At 39.0% G+C, this 25112-nt stretch overlaps 1 protein-coding gene across 3 annotated transcripts in view; it reads right to left on the bottom strand.

Annotated features, from left to right (window-relative positions):
- LOC124789698 (tyrosine-protein phosphatase non-receptor type 4) overlaps positions 1 to 25112 on the bottom strand; it is a 185574-nt gene that overhangs the window by 15964 nt on the left and 144498 nt on the right. For all 3 annotated transcript variants that reach the window (XM_047257145.1, XM_047257144.1, XM_047257146.1), the window contains 2 exons: positions 15847 to 16079; positions 11246 to 11530 (listed from right to left, as the gene is read on the bottom strand). In XM_047257145.1, the coding sequence (XP_047113101.1) occupies positions 11246 to 11530; positions 15847 to 16079 (518 nt within the window). The remainder of the gene's footprint in view (positions 1 to 11245; positions 11531 to 15846; positions 16080 to 25112) is intronic.

Here is a 25112-nt window from a genome sequence, read left to right as displayed (position 1 = left end):
TGATACAGTCAGAAATGAAGCACAGCAATTGACTAGATTTTTAAATCTAAGATGACTCTAGTTTCTGTGCAGAATGTAATGTACTAAAGAGGCGTCTGTAAAGATTTTCAAATGGAGAAAAATTTTCGCTAAACTCTCGTTCAAAACATCTTCTATCATACGCATTCTATTATTTGGTTCTTGTTGATCATTATCAAAGAAAGCAGCAGTGTAAGTAACTACAAATAGCAGTCTCTTGCCATTGTTTCGCTAGTGAGACGATTCCTCTCTCTCTTTTTTTTAAATTGTAAGCGGCAGTAGCGTGCACAAAAGCAAGCCATGCCACGAGCGGCAACAGGCCATAAACACATAATGCAACCAACAATGCATGACACAGTATAGTAATACATTTTTAGCTTAGAGTGACGTAAACACCTGTAACAAAGAGAACGGCACTTATCATATCAAAGAAAAATAAGCAATCAATTCAAACCAGACGAAGCACGTGAAAAAGGAAGGGTACCCGTATAAATACAGACGGAGTGCCTGATGCTTAGCAACGGCTACCTGGTATAGCTAAACTGCTAAGCTTACGACTCGAACCAAACAACTGTAGCTGTATCGTCATTCATTCGACCTAAATTGTGTCTCATATTACAATGGACCAACATTGTTTCGATTTGGAAGCGCGGCCTAAAACTTTTCTCTCCCCTTGAATTTCGAGTCTCAAATTTCAGGTGCGGCTTAGATTCGGGAAAATTTTTTTTTCCTTGATTTCGTGTCTCATTTTTCAGGTGTGGCTTAGATTCGAGTAAATACGGTAGTCTTTGAAGCCCATTTCTGCAACCCTCTTCACTGCAAGTTGCTTCTGATAACTCACTGCTAAATGCTGCAGTACTTGAGGAAGAGCAGAAGACCACAAAATCATCCACAAATAATGAGCACCGGACACGACTCCTTACTGTGGATGTTATGCCGTTAACAGCTATGGCAAAGAGTGTGACACTTTAAACACAGCTCTGTGGAACACCACTCTCCCACATAAAACTATATCACAACATATCACCAACTCTGTACCTAAAAAGGCATATTGACAGGAAGGACTGAATATAGACGGGGTAATGTCCATGAATGCCCCATTGATGTAGCTGACAGAATACTGGGCCTCCAAGTAGTGTCATACGCCTTATGCCAAAAAGTACATCTACACAATGCTGATTACGGAGGAAAGCCTGCTTGATTTCTGCTGCCTCTAGCAGGGTCAGGTACTTGACATCTCCTGAATTCACACTGACAGTGGGTAAGAAGCTTGCTGGTCTCTAATAGCCAAACTAGACAACAGTTGAAAATGCACTCTAGGGTCTTTCCCACATAGCTCATTAAGGCGATGCTAACCACTCGGACTTGTCTGGTCCTTCCCAGTTTGAGGAGAGGTATCAAAAAACTGCCTCTCACCACAAGTTGGGAAATTGGCCTGTCAGCCATATTGAATTAAAACATTGTAAGAGGAGTTTCTTTGACACAGTTTGCAAGTGCTGCAGCATGCTGCACCAGATATGGTCATGACCATGAGCATCAGACAGTCTACTTGGCAACGGATGAATATGAAGGAGCAGACCCCCCCCAGTGTATTCAGGAAATCGGGATGAATGCTGTCCTTTGCTTTCATATCTTTCTTTACAAAATACTTAATCATTGCTCCAATCTCGATTTTTTCCATTTTCGCAAATCACTACGCAGGAACAACAGAGCACGTCACCGCCACAGCTCTCTTCCAAGAACACTGACGTGGCACAAGTTTACAGGCAACAGCCCACTGAATATCACTTGAACAACTCGTTGCACTAGTGCTGACCTCTCGTGGCGATTCCGAGAACTTTTCAAACCACCCTCATATATTGAGCAAAACAGTGATCCTCTAACACATATGAATTTCAACAGCAACTTTTTGCAGGTCAGTAGCTAGGGAAAGTGAGCAAGGGAGTAGTGTGCATTACTGATAAATATGGTGACCCCTCCCTTGACTCTTTCCCCAGTCAGGTCATGTTTGTGATGGAGGGTACAGCCCCATAGTAAAGGAGCATCAGATGCTTTACAACGACTTTCCTGCAAACACAAGCACAGGGGACAGTCCTGTTGTAAGAGTTCCAATTCCTCCACATGTGTCCTGAACCCATCAATGTTTTGCTGCTGTAGAAGTGCTCTCTGAATTCCATGCTGGAGGTTACTTTTGTTACAGCTGTACTTCTCACCAAATGCTGGTCGCCAGGGCTTAGAGATGGTGTTCTGACTGAAATGCAATGGCTATCTGACTTTGAAAAAAATATTAGGTGAAGAAATTAGATGTCTGTACATCTTACAGTCCCATATCTCCACTCAGTAAAAATGTGAATTTCTCTTTGTTATCCATCATACATACTGCACTGCATCAAATTAAGTATAGCACAGCAAAAGAGTTTGTAGAGGTGAAAATGCACTATGTAAACTTTGTGTATGGATTTTAGCTCATACAGTGCAGTGCACGACGTGTGGATAAGCTATCAAAATTTTATTTATAACTGAGAGCAGAAAAATCTCATTTCATTCTCGAGCTATCGTATTTTTTATCTGACAGGCAGCCGCACGCAGCACACCCATTCACATTCTTGTCAATCGCAAATCATTGCAAATGAGGCACATATGTTGCATGATAAATAATCGAAACTGTTTCATTCTTCAAGGTATGGAATTTGAAGGTACAAAAACATGAATATAATTCAGGAGTTCGTAAAACACCTGTGTCAATAACAGGTGATATTATTGAGAAATCATGGTTAATTGGTAGGCAATTATGTTTAAGTTAGGACATTAGGGTTAGTTCAAGTATACAATTCTAGGTTTGTTGAGTCTGGATTTTTTGTTAGAGGTCCTCCTGGGGTGTTGAGCGGTGGAGAAATACCGTCTTACAATGAGCCTGTATGATCGCAAGTAGCCAGAGGGTCACCAGCACAATGCGTTGCACCATGGAACCCCTCCATGATGAAGTTCCACAAGATGGTCAACGCTGACCTAAGAGTGTTGAATGAAATGAAGAAGGATTCTATCAACTAATATTACTACTGAGTTGTAACTTAAGTTGCGAATTCAAGCATTTTTTAAATGTTGCAAATAAAACCAGATAATCTTCCAGAACAGTTGAATTTTTGTTCTTTGTAAAAAGCAATTTTCAGAAGGAACTTCTGGAAGAAGTTGGAAGTTCTGCTAGCTGAAGTTTTACCTTCAGCTTTCAAGATTGCTAAATCCTCCCATGTGGTGAACATGGGTCTTTGATAAAAAGAGAACGGCAATATGGAAATGATGTCTTGAACCTGACACTGTAAGACAACAATATTACACAGGAACATGTGTGTGGCAGCCTTTCAAGAGGTGACTGCATTAGTAACTGAACTGATAGAATTGATAATGGCAGTGGAAATTTAGTAAAAACAGAACAAGTGGAAGAAAGTGATACAACTCTCAAACAAGCATGATGCGGGTGCATTGATACCAGTAACAGTATTGCAGTGTTAGTAACTGTGCAACATTATTAGTTAAGGTTACAACAACTGCATATTATACAGTGAATTATTTGCCTGAACACTGAGTAGGGGTTGATCAGAAGAAAAAAAAATTGGCAATAAATACACAAAGTATCACATGGCAACAGCAATAGAATTCCCCGGCAAATAAACAAAAAGGCAAACCATTGATACAACATACTGAGAAGGGTTTATGCAAGATTAATTCACTGGACACGACTGAGAAATCTTCCAGAAGATTATTTTCACAACAATAAATATTATAATTGCATTATTCAGTGTGACTGCTGTCAAACCAAATTGGTGATTTCGAATTTGCCAAATTGGCACTATAATACACAACTACAGTGACAATAAACATAGGTTAGATCATCGGTTGGACATTGTATTCAAGCATATTGCAGAAATTGACACCAAACTAGAAATAGTATAGTATAAACCAGAAATCAAGCTAGAACATATAAATGCCATTCAGTTGACAGAAAACAAACACCTTCAACATACTAATGTGTTAGCAGGAGAAGTTACTTCACAAACAAACTATTACATCACACTTACTAAAAATAAGATTGATAGTTGAAGCTACAGTATAGCATAAAACTACGAACCACATGATAAATAAAGAAACCAGACTAGATCAAGCGGACACTGATAAATAGTTTCACCTCCTCACTAAATGGTAAGATAAGTAGTGATAGTGGAGGAACTGATCATTATAGAGATTTGTTAGTTAATATGTTAATATCTTCTGTTACTGCTATAAATTTACCTCTTTGTATTGCTACTGAAAACCTACCATCATCTGTAACTACCGATACATTACTAACATCTGTTACTACTAATAAGGTACTATCTGCTGTTACTAATGTAAGCTACCATCATACATAACTGTTGCACAAGTTGAGGTATAAACCTCACTGCATAATGAGGAACATGAGAGTTCTTTTATGCACTACTCACACAGCAATATTTACTTACACTTTGAATATATCAGACATGAGATAAGCAAACCATTAGAGGATTTAATATTTTGGCACAAGGAAGTTTATGATGCAGATAAAGGAACATTATTTTAAGATTATGTTTACTATTATAAGCAAAATAATGACAACATGCAGCCCATGTCATAATAATAAGGGACCGTTACTTTAAGAATGTATATTTCAGATAACAGCATACAGTTTAGGGTCTATCGGTTTTGGGAGTTCTTAGCCTAGGGAATATGGACACAAACACTTATCATAAGTTACCATTTTAAAATGTTACTTCTTTATTATATCAGAAGCTTGTAAGATTTCATTCCAAGAGGAATACATTTATTGAGATTGTATGGACGACATGTAATTATGCTATAGTAACTACACTTAGTCCCAATTACCACAATTATTCAATTATGGGGAGGGGGTGCAGATGTGATGGTACAAACTGATAATTCAACAACAAAAACAATTTTTGACAGAATAATTGAATTGGGTAGATAAAAAAATTTACTTTCCAACTGGCGGCAGAACACACAAACATAAAAGAAGGTTGTCATTGAGCATGCTTTCAAAGCCAGTTGCTCCTCCTTCAGGGAGAAGGGTTGAAGGGGAAGGAAGAGGGATGAAAGAAATGAACTGGAGAGGTCTAGGAAAAGGGATATATTTCAGGAAAGTTGCCCAGAACCGGAGTCAGAGGAGACTTACCATGCGCAATTACAAGGAAATACTGATTGTTGGGGACTGCCTTGGAAGAGATTTGAAAACCTGAGAGCTTATAGGTGGAAGACAGGGTACTATGCAGGATATAGATTACTGTTTAAACATCATGTATGAGTTAATAAGAGTAAAAAGGCGCTGATGACCATGCTGTTTAGCGCCCGAAAACCTCAAACCCACACAATAAGAGTAAAAAGCTAAGTGCATTGAATGTAACAGAGGTGGGCGGAGCAGTGAAAAATAGTCGATAAGACAATGAAGGATGCAGAAAACTAAAACGGAGCGAAGAAAATAGTTACTGTGAAGAAATATTGAGACGAAGAAACTAACGTAAATTAAGGCCAGAACCAAGGACATGTTGTAGTGCTAGTTCCCACCTCCTGAGTTCTGAGAAACTGATGTCTATGGGAAGAATCCAGATGGCGCGTGTGGTGAATATGCGCCGAGGTCATGACTGTCATGTTGTCGAGCATGCTTTGCAACAGGATATTGCATGTTGCCAGTACACACCTTCTCTATGCCCATTCATCCTAATTGATGATTTAGTGGTAGTCATGCGGGTGTAAAAGGCCAAATAGTGTTTACATAACAACAGCTGGTACATGATGTGTCGTTTCACAGGTGGCTCTCCTTTTGATAGAATTTGTTTTGCCAGTTACAGGGCTGTTATAGGTGGTGGTAGGAGGGTGCATAGGGCAAGTCTTGCAGCAGGGACAGTCTCAGGATTAGGAGCCACAGAGTGGGGAGATGAGTGCAGAATGAGCATAGGGTTGGACAAGAATATTGTGGAGATTGGGAGGGTGATGAAAAGCTATTCTAGGTGTGGTGGGCAAAATTTCAGACAGGATGTATTTCATTTCAAGGCATGATCTTAGGAAGTCATGGCCCTGTCGAAAGCAGCCGATTAACACATTCCGGACAAGGAAAATACTGGGTCACCGATTGTGTGCTCCGAAGCTGTTTTTTGGAGGGATTAGCAGTATCAGGATTGGATGTGATGGCCCAGGAAATTTGCTTTTTAACTACGCTGGCCGGGTTACTACGTGCAGTGAAGGCTGGGGTGAGAATGTATTGTATTGCTGTAAGGAATCTGCATCCGAACAAATACGTTTGCCTCGGATGCCAAGGCTGTATGAGAGGGGACATTTGACATGGAAAGGATGGCAACTGTCAAATTGTAAGTACTGTTGTTTGTTGATAGGTTTAATGGGAACAGAAGTGTGTAACGGGCCTTCGGAAAGGACGAGATCAACATCAAGGAAAGTGGCATGGGATTCAGAATAGGACCATGTGAAATTTAACTGGGAGAAGGTATTCAGAGGTCCAGGAATTTTAACAGGTCAGTCTCAGCATGAGTCAATATGGTAAAAATGTCATCAATGTATCTAAACCAAAGCAGGGGCTGATGATTTATGGATCCCAGGAAAGGCCCCTCAAAGTGATCCATGAAAAGGTTGGCATAGGAAGGAGCCATCCTGGTTCCCATGGCTGTATCCTGATCTGTTTGTGTGTCTGCCGCTAAAAGGTGAAGTGGTAGTTGGTAAGTATAAAGTCGTATAAATAAGTAAGTATAAAGTTTTTACCATATTGACTCATGGTGAGGCTGACCTGTTAAAATTCCTGGTATCTCTGAATACATTGTTACTTTCAATGCATTTAGCTTTTCACTCTTATTAACTCACACATGATATTTAAATAGTAATCTCTGTCCTGTAACTTGCCCTGTCTTCCACCTTTAGGCTCTCAGGTTTTCAAATCTCTTCCAATACAGTCCCCAACAATTAGTCTTTCCCTGTATTCCTGTGCATAAGTCACCTCTGACCCGCATTTCTGGGTGATTTTCCTGACATCTACCCCTTTTCCTAGACCTCCTCAGTCCTTTTCCTTCATTCACCCCCTCTTCTTTCCCCTTCAACCCTTCTGCCTGAAGGAGGAGCCACTGGCCTTGCAGACTTTGCAAACAACAAATAGAAACAGTAGATCACATCACAAGCGGATGTACAATACTAGCAAATACAGAATACCCCAAAAGACATGACAATGTAGCAAAAATAATACATCAACAACTTGCCATACAACATACACTAATAAAACAACACGTTCCCCACATACAAGTATGCACCACAAAATGTACTGGAGAATGATGAATACAAATTATACTGGAACAGAACCATTATAACAGATAAAACAACACCACATAACAAACCTGACATCATACTCACCAATAAAAAGAAGAAATTAACACAACTAATCGAAATATCCATACCCAATACAAAAAATATACAAAAGAAAACAGGAGAAAAAAATGAAAAATACATCCAACTGGCTGAGGAAGTCAAGGACATGTGGCATCAGGATAAAGTAGACATTATACCAATTATACTATCAACTACAGGAGTCATACCACACAATATCCACCAGTACATCAACGCAATACAGCTACATCCAAACTTATATATACAACTACAGAAATCTGTAATTATTGATACATGTTCAATTACCCGAAAGTTCCTAAATGCAATGTAACATATACCGTACAGTTAAAAGGAAGTCACGCTTGATCAAGGTCCGCGTCACTTTCCATTTTTGACCAGACATAACGTCTGAGAAGAGAAAGAATAATAATAATAATAGAATTAATAATTCATAAAACATCTGTCCCAGCAATAGATGATAAAATCACGGTATTTGGTAGGCAATTAAGTTTAGGTTGTTATTACGGTTGGTTAGAGTATTAAACCAAGTCTGGGTTCATTGTGTTTGGACTTTTTGTCAGAGGTGTTCCAAGGATATTGTGCGATGGAGAAAGACCATCTCATCACGAAACCAAATCATCAAAGATAGTCACAGAGTCTACAGTGCCATGCGTTGCACCATGGAGCCCCTTCATGAGTAAGTTCCATGACAATGGTCAATGCTGACCTAACAGTGTTTAATGATGTAAAGGAGGGTTCTGTCAATAGCAATGGAACAATTCAGTCATACCTGTATTACTAAAGATTTCGAACTTGAGTTGTGTATCCAACTCTGTCTATAATCTGGCAAATAAAGCCAGATAATCATCCAGAGCAGTTGAATAGTTGTTCTTTGTAAAAAGCAATTTTCAGAAAGAACCTCTGGAAGGAGTGGGGAATTTTGCCAGCTGAAGGTAAATGTGTGCATCAAGAAGACAGGAGCCTTGCAAGAAGTAACTCATCCACAGCAGAGAGAGGTCACCAGCTCAGGACATATAAAGACATCTGTAGCACTGCAGGAAAACCCAAGCAGTGCACATAATCCACAGAAGAAAAGGGGTTAATGTTTCAATACTGTGGGAGCCATTTATCATGGAGGTTGCACTTTCATCCAGTCTTTCTGACAGATGGGGGTGCCCACAAGGCACAGTCTTGGTGCGAGATGAGTGCCCCAGGCCAACATAAAGGTCCACTGGTTCAACAGACTAATTGTGAGAGACATCAGATAGGACATCAACATCATCACACTCTTTACTTCTCTCTCCGTCAGCAGTTGACACTTTACCTTTGATTTTTTGGCCTGGGAGGCCTCAGAGCCATAACTACGGCCGTGGTAGCGGTAGCAATGGGCAGTGGACCAGAACGAACCTTTTGATGGCAATCAAGGCCTTTCCTTATGTGCTGGGGGAAGTTATGGGCTTTGAAATAACTACAGCAGCACAAGTGCATTGACAAACACAAACACTAGTGCTGACACCAGCAACCTCTGTTTGTGTAGCAGCATTGGTTTTCTGAACAGGCTCTGTAAGTGCTGAAGCGAAAGAGGTAGTGAATGTGGAAGACAACACGGTCTTACACCTCCACACCTTTTTGTCCTCACAAAATGGACTGTGCTGCCAACGGCCTTGCCACAGTAGTAACACTGGTTCCCGCCAGATCACTGAAGTTAAGCTGTCACACTGGGCTGCCACTTGGATGGGTGACGATCCGGTCTGCCGAGCGCTGTTGGCAAGTATGGTGCACTCAGCCCTTGTGAGGCAAACTGAGGAGCTAGTTCATTGAGAAGTAGCGGCTCCAGTCTCAGAAACTGACATATGGCGGGGAGAGTGGTGTGCTGACCACATACCCCTCCACATCCACATCCAGTGACGCCTGTGGGCTGAGGATGACACGGCAGCCAGTCGGTACCATTGGACCTCCATGGCCTGTTCGGGAGATTTTTTTTCTTTTTTCTTTTTTTTTCGTACAGAAAATGGACTGTGCTACATAGTTTTGAGTTCTTTGTGTCTTCCGTTCTTTAAGATATACGCTGCAGTTCCTACTCCAGACAAGGTGACCCCAGAGCAATTCACACTCTTCAAAGGAGGTGAACAAACGACTCCTTGGTGAATGGCCTTACCACATTTGTCACAAGTGGCTTCTCCCTTACATCTGCAAGAAGTGTGCCCAAAGCTCTAGCATGCACTCACATTTAAAACAGCTTATTGGATTGGGGATATAGGGGCACACATTTAAAGAAAACCCTGCCCTCACATACTCTGGTATCTTCGTGCTAATGGAAGTGAGAATGAATGAGTAATTTGATCAGACAACCATACCACCCTTTTCATGATATTCCATACATCAACAAAGCCCATTCAATGTTCAGTTCTTCTTTGGTAATGTCCACCAGATCCCTGCATGACAACACCTTTGGTTTAGTTCAAGGTGGTGCGGAGCTCACTTTCAATGGCATATTCCCAAGACTTTTCGTTTTCTCCAGTTTTGTCACTGCGTGCAGTTTTTGACCAATAATGTCTTATTGTGCAACCAGCTGACAGACTTCAATATATCTTCTACGTCCTCTACGCTATCTGGAATGTAAAAAAAAAGGGGGAACTTTCTCAAAGCTTCCATCCCTTTGTTTAACTATTAAAAATACATTCTGATCTGCAGCATGCATTCTGTTACTGAATGTCGTAGTGACCCCTTATCAGTTAGTGGGCCCACACAACAGACAAGCAAGTTGCTGGCCCTTTATCAGTTAGAGGGCCTGCACAACAGAAAAGCAAGGTGGGCTGCTGACCTCCTTTCAAGAGCTCAGATTGAAACATCGCCAGTGGATGTAAACAATAACAGGCTTTCCGCATAAACATGGAACTACTTCGCGAAAAGCCATGTGGCAGTGATCCATCAATTGGAACTCAAGTGACTGCATGTGGGACTCCGCCGAATCAGCATTATAAGCATGCCAGGAGATTCAGACCGGCAGTGTGTACCTACAGCTAGGACAGCTCCAGCCAATACTTACACCAGCTCTAGCATGGTATACATTCGCTGTAGCATTCAGTAGAATGTTATACCTTTGTAATTGCTAGAGTAGTATTTTGGTCATTATTTTCTTTTCATTGTTTTGTACTCTTATCTTGTTTTGTAACCACAAGAATTGAGGAGTTTCTTATTGTTATTGAATTTGGGATTTAGAGCATGCCATGAAGGCTTTTTTTTATTATAATAAAGTGTGTTCAAACTAGATTGTTAGTTTTTTCCTGCTGACCGCAGGTCACTACACTAAAGACGAAAATACCCTGAATAAATCCAGGACTCTTCACATGAGGTTTCTCGAGAAATAGGTGTTGATACCTAACAGCGGCACATCCATTCCATTAGGAGGTGGAGAAAAAAATTTCGACACTACAATTTGTAAAACACCATGCCCTAGACAACAATCTGGATTTCTGGCTGCTTGGTGCACTGCCACCTCAGTGAAGAACTAAAATGAGCATGAGACAATATATCTTAAACTGTGGTATTACTTTTATTTTCATTGTAAACACTTTAGAGGTGCAGGAAGGCACTAAATTGGCAAGATCAAGTAACTCTTAATTCTCTGGTGTTAATAAGTGTCTTGCATACCACAGTACCAAATACAATAGGAGATATCTGAATGTGAAGTAAATTATTACTTTCTAAAGAAAAGCTATAATGAAAACAAAAAATTGTTAATCTCAGCAACAGAAGTTCTACACAGTTACGCAATCTATTAACTTAACAGAAACTGATATTTTTAGTTTCTTACCGCTGTTTGTATCATCATCCCACGTTGATCTCTCATAGCTCGTACAATATCAAGAGGGTAAACTGGTTCATTAGCTTCAATGAGGCACATTGCAGTTTCCATGAGAATAAGAACTCCAGTACGACCTATCCCAGCAGAACAATGGACAATGGTGGGCTCAACCATTCCAGTCCGAGCTTTGCGCACACGCATTGTGAACTCCAGGAACTGAGTGGGATCCTCAGGAACACCATGGTCTGGCCATGCCAAGTACTGCATGTGGCTGATGTGCCGCTCCTCTTCAGTCTGTTGCCAAGTAGTATCAGTACACAATGATCTATTTCAAAATCATTTATATTCTAAGCTAGTGAGGAACAACATTTTATATTACTCAACATAATGAATTCAGTAGTGGAAAACTGTATGCGAAATATAAAAATACAATGTCTGGGTGCCTGTCTCATCACCAAATGACTGCCAAATCTTTCCTCTATCATTATTATCAGCATCTTTATTCCATGAAAAAGATTACGGAATTCATATTTGTCTAGTTCAGTTCCTTATCAAACACTTATAAGCATTCTAAATTTGTTTCTTAAGTAATCTAAATACGATTTCAGGAAAGAACCTTCTAAGGATACATACCTCCCTTAATTGCAAAAATTAATATTACATAAATTATGCACTCTTAAATTACAACTAGTAATTCCAACTGAGTAAACATTGTGCATGTGTGTGCAAATGTGTTTTACTTCTATGCGGTGGTGTAGGTTTAGGTCTCGGTTATCACACCCTGCAGCCATTCACCCTGGTGAGCCCTTGTTTGCAAGTAATCAACGACATAAATTTCGAAATTTTGCACGATATTCTATGGCTGTGATTATGAAGTATGCACTACATCAGTTTCACAGCATAATGTTTAAGGTTTGGCCGCCTATGCAAAAGGTGGTCGGCACAAAATGCATTGGCTGCTATCAGTTTTTATTTTTAAATCCTTATCAAAATGACTTAGTTCATTATTTTTATTCAATTAACTGGGTTAGATGTAATTTTTTGATTTCTATTCCTTTATCACATCATGGTATTAACTTGATTTAAATGTTTGAAACTGCTGATGTATCGATTAAAAAACAAAAGATGAAATAATTATTCATACTGACTGTGCAATGGTGTCGAAAATGTATGTTTCCTTACAGTATATACATTTTTTGAATTGCACTATGGACAAAGAAATACATATGAAGATTCAGACAAAATAAATGATTTTAAATAAAACAAAATTAGTGACACAAAGAATGAGTGATGTACGCAGAGAATGAGTGCAATTACATGGTCAAAAATATAGGGTAATAAAATGGTAGAAATGAAATCTAAAGATTTAAAAATACAAAATTTAGACAGCACCCAACGGGTTTCAAACTGACAACCTTTCGCATGGGAGGCTGACACCTTAATCATTATGCTATGCAACCGATCTGCTGAAATTTACTTTTTCACAGCTATAGAACATCAAGCATAATTGCAATTTTTTTTTCCTCCTTTAATTACTAATAAACAAGGGCTCACCAGGTTGAATGGCTGCAGGGAGCAGTCCTTGCGTCCTTAACCTTTGCAACTGTAAAGACGATTTCAAAAAGTCTATCACGCCACTAGGGACCTCTCCCTGTTAATGGGGAATTCCTTAACACCAGCAACACCACCATTATCTCCAGTAGACAAGCCCTCTCACCTGATCGGTACACAAGGCAAAATAGAGCCAACTCTGCCACTTCCTCATTGACATCTCAACCTGACACTATTGTTGCAAGTGTACTGCTGACTTGGATTCTCCAATGGCAGCTATTTGGATCAGCACTTAAACCTGATAATGACATTGTAATTCCCCATGACTTCCCTCGTTAAATTTTTGAGAGTGACAATTGTGCTGTTCGTAATGACCTGCTTGTTACTGGTTGCACTGTCACTTCTTGTATAACATATTTCTGCAATAACTGGCAACTGAGCCAGTAAAGTTGCAACCATAGGTTATGGAATTCTGTGCATTTGCAACATTAGTTGATATGGACTCTGCTTTGCTGAAGTACTTGGAACAGCAGGCTGAACAACTTTATCAAATCTAGGCACAACAGGAGCAGTTGCCTAGACATTATATGGAATTACTACATCAACAGCTTCCTCAGGAACTGGTGCCATGGAGCAGCATGTCCCAGCCTGCATTCCCACTCTTCCCCAAGACATGGGATGTTTTAAACTAGAAGATTCACTGGCAGCACCAGCATTTTGCTGCACTCAAGGTTAACAACCCAAATCCTCAGATAGTGTTTTAACCATGCTTAGACTGCAGTTTGCTTTAGGAACAAACTTCCTTATTGATAGACTCCAATATATGGAATCCATAGCCAGCCAGAAACACTTTTAGTGAAAGTGCCATGTCATGTTAGACCACCAGCATAAAAAAAATAGCCAAGAAATCTTATTTAACCCTCCAGCTGCAGGCAATGTGGATGTGTGCATTCAGCACTATTATTTTCGGACAAGTTCACAAGCCCAATGACTTTTGCATTGGATGTAATTTCTCCTGTTTTCATGTCTGAAGTCAAAGTATTCCTGTTGAATACTTTTCTTTTGCTTTGGATCATCCTAGACAACAATTTTCCTGTCAAATCTTTTTCTGTTGCTCCAGAACTACGGAAAGTCACCAGAGGTTAAAGGGTTAATGTGGGCAACTGACATTTGCAGCCTCGGCCAGGAGGGTAGTTTTCACTGTAAACAATCCTATGCAGAGTGCCTTATTCATGGAATGATTACCTGATTTGCTCTGACAAGGAAACCTGCCACAAAGCATTCTTTTCTGCCAAATCTACTTTCGAGTAAGAGATGTCAATAGCACAGGCATTTGAATTAATTACGACCAGAAGTTAGCATTTACAGCTCCCTAAAAATGTAGCAACAGTACAGGTTTCGCAACGTCTGAGTTCAGTTCTTTTCACAGATTCCTCCTCTAATTTAGCACAGTAGCATCTACACACTGCTAGCTCAGGTATTACCTTCATAACAGAACTGTTTTGCACATCGTGACAGAACAGACAGCAGCAGCATTACTCGATAGCCAACAACTGAGTTTTTGGCTTAGATGACTTGTTTTTTTTTTTTTTTTGGCAAATAATCCCTTTTCAGCCTACAAGTACCCTCTGCACACAATTTTAAGGCCTCTTTTCCACTGGGTCAGGGTTGAGAAAAATTCTAAATGATTCCTTTAATATCTAAGACCCTGACAACTTTTCCTTGTATAGTCTGCTCCAACTTTTTGGAAGTATGAAATCTGAGCTAGACCAGCCTGACAAGAATATGTTATCAAACCAAGCACGCCAAGAAAGGCGGCACACTGTTGGTTATCATCGAGAAACCCAAACAAACTACCCCTCTCCCCCTGGTGACTTCGAAGCAACTATCAACACGAGCCTGTAGGTGAAAGCTCTTCAAGACCGATCTAACCAATGCATACTTACAAATACCTCTTGATAAAGGCTCACAGTGTTGGAAATGATCAACACACCCTTCAGCCTTACCATTTCTAACAATTAGTATTCAATATTATTAGCACCCATGGATTGTTGCAATATATCTTAAGCAACTCGGCCTATTCCTTCATGTATCAAGTATATATTTTTAGCCCCCACTGACAACTAGCCTATACCACAGAACTTCTGTCCTCCACCAAGAAAATAAATTATTGTGCAAAATTCCAGCCACACCTTCAAATGGATCGCTAGTCACACTTTAACTATTTTGGGTCTATTGCAACATAGTAAATAAAACGAGATCATGTCACAGCATCTACAATTATGAGATTCACTTTTCACCAACCAGTGAACCCACAAATGTTGACACGATGTCACATCTCTTTGTTGCTCCGTTCTCTGCATTCAAGCAGCTTGACAAAAGTTTGTTCCTATTTCAACACCAAGTAAGATTTCTCATCACTATGGCAAAGATAGTACAGGAAATTAAATAGAATGGCATTCTACTGCAGGTCTTGTGGTTCCTGCCTCATCAAAAGCTCACGTGGGTGATGTGTGTCATCTCAGGCATAGGTCATGCTTGGTACTTTTCGTATGCTGAAGCCATATCCCTGCTTTATATAATTTTTTTTTCATTTATTTTTCAAGCATAGTAAACTATGGTGTCTGTTGGCACAGGTCCATCTGCAATGTCTGAAAAGCAATTTCTGTGCTTGGCTTGCTTGCATTTCTCCACTTGGCAAGAAATATTCTCTTTCACCCAAAACACTGTCCCTACTAACAATCAGAAGTAATTATGCCAGCAGCACCTTTCCTTATCCATTCTTTTGCATCTTTTATTTAATATTCATACAAATCAAGCAGGATTCTGCCTTACAGATTCCTTCTATTGATCTTTATGATCCCACAGTATTTTTATTCTGGCCTTCCTCAAACATGGTAACTCATTTAATTCTGTTCATGAACACAGACTGAAAAATTTTTCTACCAAATTTAAGTTTCAATGCATCTGACATGCACTCACTTTCACTTTAAGATACCCTACTATTGTGCTGCCACTGAAGCAACTGGCTAACAAGTGAATGGACAAATTTACTTTACCTCTAGATTGGTGAGTCGAAATTCTCTGAATATGAAGCTGCCTGTAGGTTCAGTCTCCTCTCGTGTACATGTGATGTGTAGATGAGATAATTCCAAAGTTTGTGTTAGGGCAGGCCAGTATTTGTGACACTTTATGCGACCCCGTTCCACAACTGGAGTTACCATCACAATTAGAGTGCTCTGAGCTTCCACAACCATCTGCCAAAAATCAGCAACTGTTCCTGGCAAAGGACCTGAAAGAAATAGCTATATTTAGTTGGTATTTAATGAGACATGCTCATTGTAATTCTCAACTTTCCTATAGTGTGTGAACTGGAGCCAATACATTTATTCTATACTCTGAAACAAACAAACAACAGTGAAACAAAAATTCAGAAACACAACTGAATAAGAATCAATTTTTCACTGAGCACCTACTTACTTATATAAACAGATGCTTCTACTGATTCAAATGTGCAATTTTGCTCATCATATTTTACATTTACTGCAATAAACATTCTTTTGGTTGACACCATAGAATATAAATTTTGTCACGATACATGCAAGATAAAATGATCCAAGTCTGTCCACAAAGGTAATCCAAACACCACATCAAAGACTGCAAGGGTACAAGCTCAGGCAACAGTTTTGTGCTCCCAAGATCCACACAGTGGTACAGTAGTTAGCGAGGGTCAATATATTTTATGAACAAAGGGAACTTTTATTTATTTATTTTTTCACTTTCAGTGACAGCTGTCTATTCAAAAAGAACACTTTGCGTAAAACAGTTAGCCTGACACTCGAATACAGGAGTTCCAGTAATGGAATTTTTCAGTTACAGGCATATAATTTGAAGTTGGGTCCACTAGCAAACTTCTACAGCGAACTAAATGTCCCTATCTTCTGTAAATGAAAGTGAGGTAAAAAATCATTTGTAATTTACACACTGGTCGACAGGCCAACATATTTAAATAAAAGTGGTGTGTTTGAAAATGGTTTGGAATACCATCCATGAAGAAATACAAGACAACAATGTTTGGCAACAGGTGAAATTCAAAATTACATGCTTAGCAATGTTAGGGGAACTTCAAACACATTTTCATAGCTACAGATTCTTAGACCCTATCGACAAGGAAACTAGCATTCCAGAATTAATGACTATGTAAAACAATTTCAGAGACAATTTTTGAACGGACTCTACGAAACTCTCAGGCTGGATCACAATTTTTATGTTATTGTATTCCGTAGTATTTCCTGTCAGAATTAAAGGGGTCCCAAAGCTCTTTTTTTTTCTTTCAAAAATGAGCATCGATATGACTCACATAATTTTACTTTTCTAATCTTATTTTGTCTGTCCTAGGTAGCATATGACTCAGTCAAAATGACTAAGTGGGCTTTTGTAGACAAAAACTGTATTCAACTGAAGAAAGATATCAAAATGAAGTATACCTCTTATCAAAATTTCTCATATTTTGTCGTCATTGCTCAAAATGTTTCCTGTTGGAAGAAAACACCACCACACATTGGGGGGGGGGGGGGGGGGGAGGGGGTGTTTCTTTCATGTTCTCTTCACATCTGTTGTTCACGCTAATCACTTACGATAACAAAAATAAATGTTATGTGATACAGAATGTTACCCTCATACGCCACCAACTAACTACAATTTTGTTTAGATTCAATTTACTTAAAAAGCGCCATTACAGGTTTCTAATTTAAAAATACATCATCACAGAGAGAATTTGGTTTATCAAAACACATGACCATGCCATGTTATTATAAGGCAGCATGAAGGAAAACAGGTCTACTAATACTCAGGCACTAAGAGAAAGCACACACATTTCTCACTGCCAATCCTTATGAAATGTTGTGGTGCAAAACTGAATGAAATCTGGTTGACAGTATGTGACACAACAATGCGACAGCTGGAGGCAGCCAGCGCGAGCCATCTAGCGACAAAAAGGTGACGCTAAGCGGTAGTATTAATATAAAATAACGTCGAGAGAGGGTAGCAGGGAATGGAGACAGCCAGAGAGAGGCATCTAGCGCCTTAAAAGAGAAATGGTACTGCTAGCCTTACCCGGGAACAGTACATTCCCCTTTGAAAATGTAAATAGTGTATAAGGAAAATAGATAAGTAAATGAGTAAAAATAATAATTAAGATGTACTGATGGAAGAAAAATAGATAAAAGTAAATAGACTATCAGTAAATGAACCAGTAATTTTACAAGAATAACAAGACAAAGAGGGGATGGAGGCACTGTTCAGCAGTGGAGAAAAACACTAACAAAGCTAAATAAGAAGAAATACAAGTCACTGATGCAAACTGGGATATCTGCTACAGAAGTCAGTTACTCTAAACAATGTTCAAAGCTTCATTATTCATGACATTCACTGTTCAAAATTATCAATTTTGCTCTGTTATTCTTTGCTAAAGGAAGCATAACATGGTACAGCCAAATAAACACACAGATATAACAAAAATTCATTATCTTCTAGGCTATTATGATGTATATCAGTTACAATATCTGAAAACACAATGTAAATGGATAGGTAAAAAAAAATCTGCTCACCATGTGGTGACAGGAAAAAGTATTAAAGTTTGGAAGCTTATGGAACCAGTGACTCCTCCTTCCAGCAGAAGGGTTTAAGAGGAAGGGAGTGGGTAGCAGAAAAGAACTGGTCAGTTTTAAGAAAAGAGGTGGAGTTTGGGAAAGTCACCCCGAACCCTTGGCCACAGGAGGCTTACCAGACGGTACGAGGAGGACAGACCTCCCTTCTCATCCCGTCCAGTAATTTTCCCCCGACTCAAGGTTCTGGGCAAATTCTTCTGGACTCTACCCCTTTTCCTAAACCTCACCAGTCCCTTTTCCGTCACCCCTCTTCATTCCCCTTCAACCCTTCTACCAGAAGAAGGAACCACTGACTCCAAAAACTTGCAAACTTTAATAACTTTTATATGCGTGTGCTCCTCCCATTGCTTGGTGAGTATTTTTTATCTGTCCAATTACATTATAGTTACAATATCCAGGTTCACTTCTTTGAACATGAAGAATGAAATTCCGAAGTGGGTCAACAGTGAATAATTTAATGGCTTGACTTTAGAAAATGTATTGTATAGAAGTGTGAAAATTACAAGACTCAGAACAAAAAATTTTATATTTTCTAGCTCTCCATACTCTAGAATTATTGACCCACATGATACTGGGAACTTCACTCAATTTAATGTATGTGGTAACCTTTAACTTCATTATTGGTAGCACTAGGGGGGTAAACACTTGGCAGCCCTGCTTAAGCAGATAATTGTTTTTTTAGTGGTGCTGATTTCATGGTTGTTGCTATTTTAGGGAGAGTTTAATTCGTTTGGAAGATGCTCTGTGTGTGTTTTATCTTAAATTCATAATAAAATGTGTGTATATTCGTATTTTAGCTGTACCACACAAAACTGCCAACACAATGTCCTGAAGCATGAAGAAGTTCGTTACCGCTTGCCGCGTATCCTCATGTGAGAGGAACTGTTGACACTTCAACACATTTTTTTAAGGGACCAAATGTGTGATATTCAGATGGCTAGAGATCAGGGCTACAGGGCTGGCACTCTAGTGTCCCCCACTTGAGGCTCTCCTTCCAGATTGACTGGTGTCTTTTGTCTAATCACTACCAGCATCACCATATCTATATTTCTTCATTATTTCATTATCTTGTTAGCCAGTTTTTTAATGAATCAGAGAAGAGACCCTTTGCGAAGAAAAGTTGTGACAATAAAGTTGTTACTGTATTCAAAAACTGTACACAGCATTTTTCAGGCAGCAAAGCAAGGTCTTAACTTCAGTGATGTACAACAAGGGAAATGTGGATGCAGGAGCAAATGAAATCAATGCAAACTTATTCAGATGACCAAAGACAACAGAAGAGCTACCAGTCAAGACTTGAAGAAGTCCCCAGAGAAGTATGGAGTGGTTGTGCCTCCATGGTTTTCAGGCTTATTAGCATAGAATTAGTTAGTTACTCAGTACTTAGGTAAGCAATGAGAAAACTTTTCCATGGATTGGAAAAAGCTCACACATGAAACTTATGCAGAATCTATAGGCAATTGCCAAACAAAAGTTGAGGAACAGTAACATTTCAACAAAGTAGCAACTCATCATGCAATTTATCCAAATTCAGGCATCATGGTGAAGGTATCATAACTTCATGCTCATGACTTATACAAAACATGCCAAAGCATGTAGAACTGCTCATGATGATTAAAGGCCTGAACACAAATTCTACTGCTTTGTTCAATTGATTAAAAATTACTCTTAAACTATAAAAAGAGTTAATTTTAAGGAAAAAAAAATTTTCACATCTCTGAAACAATTCCGCGTATAATATGGACCATGTACTATCCTAAAGTGTACTACTTTCACACACCTCAATGAATAAAAATGGAACCTTTTCAGAAACAAGTAGAAGTATGAAGATGAAACTGATGTCAAATACTAAGGCCTGTGGTCCTTTGGCGATGTAAAGATTGAGCCATTTATGTTGTCCTCGATGGCAAGTGTTCAAAGACAAGGGTACCATCAAGAGTGCCAAGGGAAGTGTGATAGGAACATTCTTATTCTCTGTACACATAAATTATTGACAGATGGGTTGAGCAGCACTTAACAGCTGTTTGCTGGTGATGCTATGGTGTATGGGAAGGTGTCGTTCAGTGGTTGTAGGAGTAAACAAGATTACATAGCCACAATTTCTAGTTGGTGTGATATAATTCCAGCTTGTCCTAAATGTAGAAAGATGTAAGTTAATGCAGATGAGTAGGAGAAACAATCCTGTAGTGTTCGAATACAGCACTAGTAAGTTGCTGCTTGACAGAGCCCCATCAATTCAATATCTTGGTGTAACTCTGCAAAGCAATATGAAATGGAATGAACATGTCAGATTGGTAGTACATTGGACAAATGCTCGACTTGGTTTTCTTGGAAGAACTCTGGAAAAATGTGGCTCATTTGTAAAGGTGACAGCATGTATAATGCTAGTGTGACCCATTCTTGAGTATTGCTCGAGTGTTTGGGATCCCCACCATGTCAGATTAAAGGAAGACATGGGCACAGTTCAACACTTTGCTGATTGGTTGTTACTGGCAGGTTTGATCAGAATGCAGATATTATGGAGTTTCTTCATGAACTCAATTATGAATGCCTGGCGGGAAGACGACACACTTTTCACAATATGACACACTATTGAGGAAATTTAGATAAACCAGCATTAGAGGCGAACTGCAGAGCGATTCTACTGCTGATAATGTACACTTTGCGTAAGGCCCACAAAAGATAAGATGCGAGAATTTAGGGCACATACAAAGTGTTTTAGACAGTCGTTTTTCCCTCTCTCTATTTGCAACTGGAACAAGAAAGGACATTACTTGTAGTATGTGGTACCCTTCGCCATGTAGGGAATAGTGACTTTCAAGATATGGATGTAGATGTAGATATTTTGATATTCGCAAATTCACTCATCAAAACCTATATATCAACTATCTACACAAATAATTAAGTTTGTACAGAACCCTCAGAGCATAAGTATTAAAGCCTACTTGCACTTTGAAACCTCCCTCCCCCCCTTTCTGACTGTATCTAAGTAAGAGTGAAATCTCATTATCACATTTTTGAAGGGACCACGGCATTCAAACGACATAATAAGAAAAATGAACTACCAGAGAATACTTAGTGGTATCGATTTGAGTTTTTTCATTAGTGAAAATGTAGAATTAATGGTACCCTATTTGGGGAACTTGTGCTCTCTAAATGTCATACTTCATGCCATGCTATCTCAATGAATTATAGTTCAAGATGAGCCTTTTTGGGAACACGTTCAGAACATCCACCCAGCAATTCTCAAAATTATGTGTTAATATACAAGTAGCAAAAATGTGTTAAATGTGGTGACATTGGCTAAATCCAATGTGTTGGATGTGTGCACTTCTGTCACTGGCACAAAAATCACATGATGTCAGAGTGTAGCCTCTAGTGTCCAAAATAGAAATCTGGCCCATGATGTAGGAAAAATAATAATACACTAAAACTGCAATTTCAGTAACATTTCTCAACACAAATTAATGTCATTCTTTTTTTGTCACTCCATTAGTGAATCACAAATGGTAATAGAACAGGGGTTGTCATTTTAACAAACTATTGGTGTATTGTACATCTTAGCCAAACTATACCACAATGTAGTACAATACACTACATAGTTCTGTCTTAATACAGGTTTGAAGAACATAGCAACAGCTGACACTTTATTCTGTCCTAATTTTAGTACAATATTGTCTATCTCATTTAATATGTTCTACTTAAAAACTCAACACACATCGCTCAACTGTGTCCATTGCTTCAAAAGCTTTTGATATTGTACGAACTGGCAAAGGTTATGGTTCATCCTCGTTTTCAATTTCTTCATGTTTCTCTCATTTATTATAACAAGACTTCATCAGTTGTCACAGACTGACTGAGCTCAACACATGTGCCACTTTCAACATATGCATAAAAGGTAAGGTAGCTATTATTTTTCTTCTTGCCCATTATATACTGCTACTGTTCAGCTGAAATTCCTTTGTTTTTTGGTGTGATATCTTCTGCAAGTATCTGATGAAAGCTATAGTTGAATTCTTTTATCTTGGCGGCTCGCGCATGCCCGCCCAGACACGGGAGATTGCTGTGTTGCCAGTTGCATGCGCCAAGAGAAGCAGCACCATAGTATAGCATATAGTTCGCAAGCTTACGTTTAGGGGGGAGCGCACAGTTTATGAAGTAAAGCCACCATGGCCGCATTAACCCTTTCGCTGCTACAGAGACGTGCTCCCCGCATTCCGCGCTGTGCGCGATTTTGTCACTGCACTGCCCACCTGTGCAGACACATGGTGTTCCCACTGCTTTGACACATTTATCATTCGATTCCACAAAAACTATTTGGCCCAAAAATTTGATTTTTACACATCTTCTTGACTGGTACCTTCCCCCCATAAATGACTTAATTTTGTTTCGATGTTCAACGCAGTTATTATGCAGCATTAAATGTAGTAAACCATTGCACGAAATTTTGAAGAGTTTGCAGAGGTAAAAGTGCATAGAGTATACTTTCCGTATGGTCGATTTTAGTTGCCATGTTGAAAATGAAATGTGGACAAGATACCTAAATTTCATATAAAATTTACTGTATAACAATATCTCATTTGATTTAAGTACCACAGCGGTGTCGTATGTAATATTGAGAAATATTCCGTCTTTTGCGACTGTAGCAAAAGTTTTATTTACACCAGGCTCGTTTGGCTTTATTTTAAAGCACTTCAATCAATCAATAGGAAGTAGACCAAATACATTAAACAAAACTGTGGACATACAAAAACATTAGGACTTGAATATACCGTCTATCAGTGAAGTGCTCAGAGCTATGTCAAATGTAATTTTTGTGTGTGGCACACACAAACAGCATTTATTTGCTAAAACACTGAACAGCCAACACAAATGTTGAATATTGCGTTACCGCAGCACAAAACTACTAAAGGTGACTTGGCAATGGAGACAAAATACTGTCTACTGAAGATGCTTCAAAAGAGAGAAACGTGTCTGGTCTAAATAAGTCGCTTATTACAGTTGCAGAAGAGGAATATATTTCAATATCATTGGTAAAACTGCGACTGTGGAACAAAAACAAGAAAGAGAACATGAGTACCATTGTGTATGTACCATACCTTTCATTGATTGGCATGCTTTAAAATAAAGCCAAACGCGCCCGGTGTAAATAAAACTTTTATTACAGTCGCGAAAGACTGAATATATCTCAATATTACATAAGACACCTATGTGGTACGTAAATTAAATGAGATATTGTTATACAGTAAATTTTATATGAAATTTAAGTACCTTGTCCACATTTCATTCTCAACATTGTGGCAACTAAAATCGACCATACGGAAAGTATACGCCATGGACTTTTACCTCTGAAACTCTTCAAAATTTCGTGCAATGGTTTACTACATTTAATGCTGCACAATAACGGGGTTAAACATCGAAACAAAATTAAGTCATTTATGGGGGGAACGTATCAGTCAAGAATATGTGTAAAAATCTAATTTTTGGGCCAAATAGTTTTTGTGAAATCGAATGATAAGTGTGTCAAAGTAGTGGGAACACCATGTGTCTGCACAGGCGGGCAGTGCAGTGATGACAAAATCGCGCACAGAGCGGAATGCGGGGAGCACGTGACTGCAGCAGCGAAAGGGTTAATGAAGAGACAAAGCACTAGAAATTTCAAAAAATTGCATTCAAACGAATAAAATTCGTCAAGCAAGACACTTCGATATTATTTTTAAATGAAGAAAATATTTAGCATCGCTCAAGGTTTGAACTCTTTACCTTTCGCTTACTAACCCAACGCCTTAACCATTATGCTAGCGCAGCTCGTCCTGCAATGTACTTCCAGAAGGACTCTAATATCTCACGCAAAATTCTGACAAACACTGTTGGTATGCCTATGAATTACTCGCACATCGTCGAAGTACAATAGGAAATAAACAATTACCGCTGATCTTTATTGCGAAAAAGCGGTTCGTGAAATTGATACAAACACCTTTCCTTGCTATCGCCTGAATTAGGAGTCTTATTGCTTGTTTGGTTTAATTAATTAATAGAATATGAAGCAATTGGTATAAAGCATGGTTTTTCCAAACTTTCTATAAAACAAAGTCTGCTATCAAGACATTGCTTTTGTTCTATTACTTTATTTACGACTGAACGTTTCTAAAACTGAAGACACTCGTCCGTGCTCTGCTCTGCAGTCGAGATCTGGCAACGTCGTTCTCTGTTCATTGGCTGACTGTATTTTTTGACGTCAGATGCGCAGAACGAACCTAAACTCGGCCGCCAACATAAATGACGCGCACTTTAGCATTCTTGAAGTAGTTTTTGACTGTTTTCTTGCACTGAATCCCAGACACGTTTTACAAAATGCATACCATCCAAGATTTTTACCTTTTTCATTGTAGTATTATGACAGGCCAGCCTCATGTGTTTTGTAATACACTGGTCAAAGGTCTGAAGGTGGTTTGTGCAGTTGGGAGGAAGAAACACTACACTTATATTAGGTACATATGATATATCTTGGGGATGCACTGCTCATTGGTCAATGAACAGGATGGTTTTTGTAACACCAACCTTGTATCCCAGAAACACAAGAACTGTTAGAAAAAAGTTGATGTTACCCATAATTTCACATATGATGTATATTTACATGAAAATATATGCAACTT

Source organism: Schistocerca piceifrons, chromosome 3 (genome assembly GCF_021461385.2).
Source record: "Schistocerca piceifrons isolate TAMUIC-IGC-003096 chromosome 3, iqSchPice1.1, whole genome shotgun sequence".
NCBI lineage: Eukaryota > Metazoa > Arthropoda > Insecta > Orthoptera > Acrididae > Schistocerca > Schistocerca piceifrons.
This window is presented reverse-complemented; position numbering and strand designations above follow the sequence as displayed.